The following is a 3,467-nucleotide window of genomic DNA, read 5'->3' as shown; positions in this document are numbered from 1 at the left end:
TGTTTCTCAAATTTAACATTCACTATAATTGGGCTACTTGGCAAATTCAAGTAGTCAGCTCTATTTTTTTTTCTGGGCAGTATGACATGATACTTCAATTTATGTCATGTGGGACACGGATGTGTTCAGAATTCAAACAGCTAGGGAAATGATTATTATTCAAACTCAGAGATGCAAACACGTCGCACGTTAGGTAAGCACACAAGGAGCGAGAGAGAGAGTCATGACATTGGTCTGTCAACCTACCAAGAAGAATAGGGAGAATAGCAACCCCATCTCGGATGCAGCAAAGCCACAAGCCCACAAGCACCATTACACTTCACTTCTTTTTTCGCCAATGCAATGCACTTTTGGGCACTAGGCATCAGTTGCTTCACATGCACCACTGCGACGGTGAGGTAATCCAACGCCCCCAAAATGGAACATGGTACAATGATCAATGCAGCTGTCCCTTTCTTCCTTCCGCAAACTGCCACTGCTTCTTCCTAGTCCTACTCCTACACCCCGCTTTGCTCTCGCTCGGCCAGAACCCCAAGCAGCAGTCCGCCCTCGCTCGCAGGCTGCCGTTGTCAAGACGGGGTGATCCAGGCCACCACCGCCGGCTGCGCTCTACCACGCCGGGGGTCCGCCGCTTCCACCAGGCAAGGTGAGACGAGCTCGAAGCAAGGTGACGTGCCATCTGTTGTTCTTTCTTTGTCCTCGTGGATTTGGAGAGGGTTTTCCATATCGATTTGGTGTTAGAGCTTGCCATGAGAGAGTGCAGGGAGGAATGGAATTCATGGCATAGTTGGTTGTTAGGATCCGTCTAAGAGGCGTACGTGATCCCTATATATGAACTGGGCAAAGTGTGCAGCATTTGTTCTTGTTCTTACCCCCTGTTATGGAGGTCGTATATCTTGCTCCATCTCTTCTTCAACTAAACACCACCTCTGTTCTTCCCCCAATCTCTGCCAGACTGTGCATCAACTCTGAGCTATCTATTCATGTATGCAGAGACACGTGAGATGGACAGCGTGGAAAGTTTTCAATTCTTCCAGATCATACTTGAGAACTCCTCGACTAGGCTGGTACGGTATATACAAGATCTCCCATCTCTATTTGTCGCTCTGCTGCCTAGTACTAGTTTGATCGGCTCAATCACTGCTTGACCCTCGCTGCAGAGGCTGCCTGACAAGTTTACGAGGGTGCTGCTAGAGCTAGACGGCGGCAAGCCCCAGGAAGTGAAGCTGCGGAATGCCGGCCACGGGCGTCGCTTTTGGGACGTGAAGGTGGTGCTGGACGCCGACGGCCACATGTACCTAGGGCGCGGCTGGGAGCAGTTCGCCCGTGCGCACGACCTGCGGCTCGGCTACTTCCTGGTCTTCAGCTTCGACGGCGACGCCGTGCTCACCGTCAAGGTGTTCGACGTGAGCATGTGCCGCAGGCACTACCAGCACGATGACGATGGCAGTACCAGTACGCGCCTCTTCTTCCTCTTCTTTGTCGTCGTGTCAGTACGGTGGTTGTAACTTTTGCAAGATTTAAAGAAGGATGGTTTTCGCGTTTGGCAGGCAGTGGGAGCAGCAGCGACGGCGACAGTGGCAGCGAAGATGGCAGCAGCAACGGCGACGGTGGCGGCAACAGCAGCAGCATGGCGGTGATGGGGATCGACGACGGGCCGGCGTCGCTGTTCACCGTCATGCTGAGGGAGTGCAACCTGGGCGTGAGGCAGAAGCAGTACCTGGTGAGTCGCTCATGCTCGAGTGTTGCTAGCCAGGCGCGTTACTGACTAAATCCGCCGCTCGCCGTCGCCGGGCGTGTCCGGCGTGTGCATGCAGAACGTGCCGGTGGAGTTCCAGAACGCGCACGGGTACGCGGAGAGGAGCAAGGTGGAGCTGCGGATGCGCGGCAAGTCGTGGTTCGTGAACCTGAAGCACAGCCCCCGGAGCCGTGGCAGGCCCCGCGCGTCGCTCAGGTACGGGTGGCACCAGTTCTGCGTCGACAACGGCCTCGGCGTCGGCGACACCTGCTTCTTCCGAGCTCTCGGCGAAGGCAGCGCCGGCGAGGTCCACCTTCTCAAGGTGGAGGTGAGGAAGCGAGACGGCAGCTTCCTGGTCTGAGGCGAGGGCGGTGGCCCCCGACCTCCGTTGCATGCGTCAGCCTGGTTGGCCGGCGTGACCTCGTCCGTGGCCATCGACCGGCACCACTCAGTGCGTTATTATGCTTGCTTAATAATAATTGTAAGACCTTAATCCTCGGTACCTCGACTGATGGTGCTACTAGCAGAGTGAGTAACTAGAGAGTGAACCTGGATGATGAAATTGTTCTTGTTGAGATTGTGGCTTTTTCAAACAGGATGAGTGGCATCTAGTAAATCCCGCAATGATGATACGAACAACGAGTCAAAGACTCCCTTGTCTGTACCAGTTTCACCAAGAACTCAGTGCTACAGCGTCATTTTTTTAACAAACTTTTGTGTGTGGAAGGAATGATCTATGCTCCATCTAATATAACCTTTCATTGTAAAATGTACAGTTTGAATCTCTCTGTCCACAACAATTAAATCCGTTGATTTTCTCAATGTTAACACACACACACACACAGAGAGACACAGGTGAATCTTTGATGATATAATTAAATATTATTTTTGAACTGGGGAAGGAAAATTTGTGGAATACACCTTAATAAAATTGAAAAACAACCATTCCATATGAAAATTAAAAGTGCAGCCATGCTCAACACTCACCACGGAATGAAACATCCTCAACACTATATATTGAAATTATGGGCTTTGCCGAGTGCCTAGAAAACTCGGCAAAGGGCAATTAATACTTGGCAAACACTTTACTGAGTTCAACTCACATCATAAGGTACTCAGCTTACACCCTTGCAAAGGACACTTTCCCGAGTTTCAATACTTTGCTTAGAGTAGTCGGCACAATAAAGCTACTTGATGGCCCAGATGGAGACGATGCTTGTCGCGTGATACATAGGTTTGCCGAGCTCCATTCAACCGCCACTCAGCAAAGTCCAACGCACACGAGGCCGCCATGTGAGTGACTAGAGAGCGAGGCATTGCATCTTTGCTGAGATGGGCTCTCAACATTACGTGTTTTACCAAGTTCTGCACTCGGCAAAGCATCTCTCGGCAGTTTTTTTAATAGGCCTGCAACAAAATATATAGCAATTATATCACTGCCCACATATAACAAATAGTACCACATTAGATTCAAATCACATACATTTCGTCAAGCTCAGAGAAACGCGATATACTGTCCAATGTGGGCAATGCATGTTGCATACGATCAAATTGTAGAAGTAACACCACAATTAGAACGAACTAGATGAAGTATTAAGTTCTTCAGCACACTCAACCCGATCTGACCTACACCCTTGATTACTTCATGTTTCCTCATCTTTTTGAGCACATACTTGGAGTAGTCATCCTCTGCCTCCTCCCTAATATTTAACCCTTTGAAGCAACTGCC

General features: G+C 50.2%; 1 protein-coding gene across 2 annotated transcripts; it reads left to right on the top strand.

The window, feature by feature from the left end:
- The first annotated feature begins 502 nt into the window (after nt 1-502).
- LOC123095070 (B3 domain-containing protein Os03g0212300) lies at nt 503-2,522 on the top strand. 2 transcript variants are annotated; one of them, XM_044516899.1, is made up of 5 exons: nt 503-646; nt 994-1,067; nt 1,161-1,455; nt 1,551-1,723; nt 1,818-2,522. In XM_044516899.1, exons 2-5 carry the CDS (start codon nt 1,005-1,007, stop codon nt 2,097-2,099), a joined length of 813 nt encoding a protein of 270 aa, XP_044372834.1. In that variant the 5' UTR covers nt 503-646; nt 994-1,004; the 3' UTR covers nt 2,100-2,522. The 2 variants fall into 2 exon arrangements, with proteins under 2 accessions (XP_044372834.1, XP_044372835.1); XM_044516900.1 differs by having other exon boundaries at nt 518-667.
- Nucleotides 2,523-3,467: the final 945 nt, after the last annotated feature.

Source organism: Triticum aestivum, chromosome 4B (genome assembly GCF_018294505.1).
Source record: "Triticum aestivum cultivar Chinese Spring chromosome 4B, IWGSC CS RefSeq v2.1, whole genome shotgun sequence".
NCBI classification, from domain to species: Eukaryota; Viridiplantae; Streptophyta; class Magnoliopsida; order Poales; family Poaceae; genus Triticum; species Triticum aestivum.
The sequence above is the reverse complement of the archived record's forward strand: the minus strand, read 5'-3'. Positions and strand labels throughout refer to the sequence as shown.

Excerpts from the sequence above, each read along its gene's own strand:
- LOC123095070 (XM_044516899.1), top strand. The coding sequence starts at position 1,005 with ATGGACAGCGTGGAAAGTTTTCAATTCTTCCAGATCATACTTGAGAAC. Across the intron at positions 1,456-1,550 it reads CGATGACGATGGCAGTACCA|GCAGTGGGAGCAGCAGCGAC; the intron begins GTACGCGCCTCT and ends CGCGTTTGGCAG. Across the intron at positions 1,724-1,817 it reads TGAGGCAGAAGCAGTACCTG|AACGTGCCGGTGGAGTTCCA; the intron begins GTGAGTCGCTCA and ends GTGTGCATGCAG.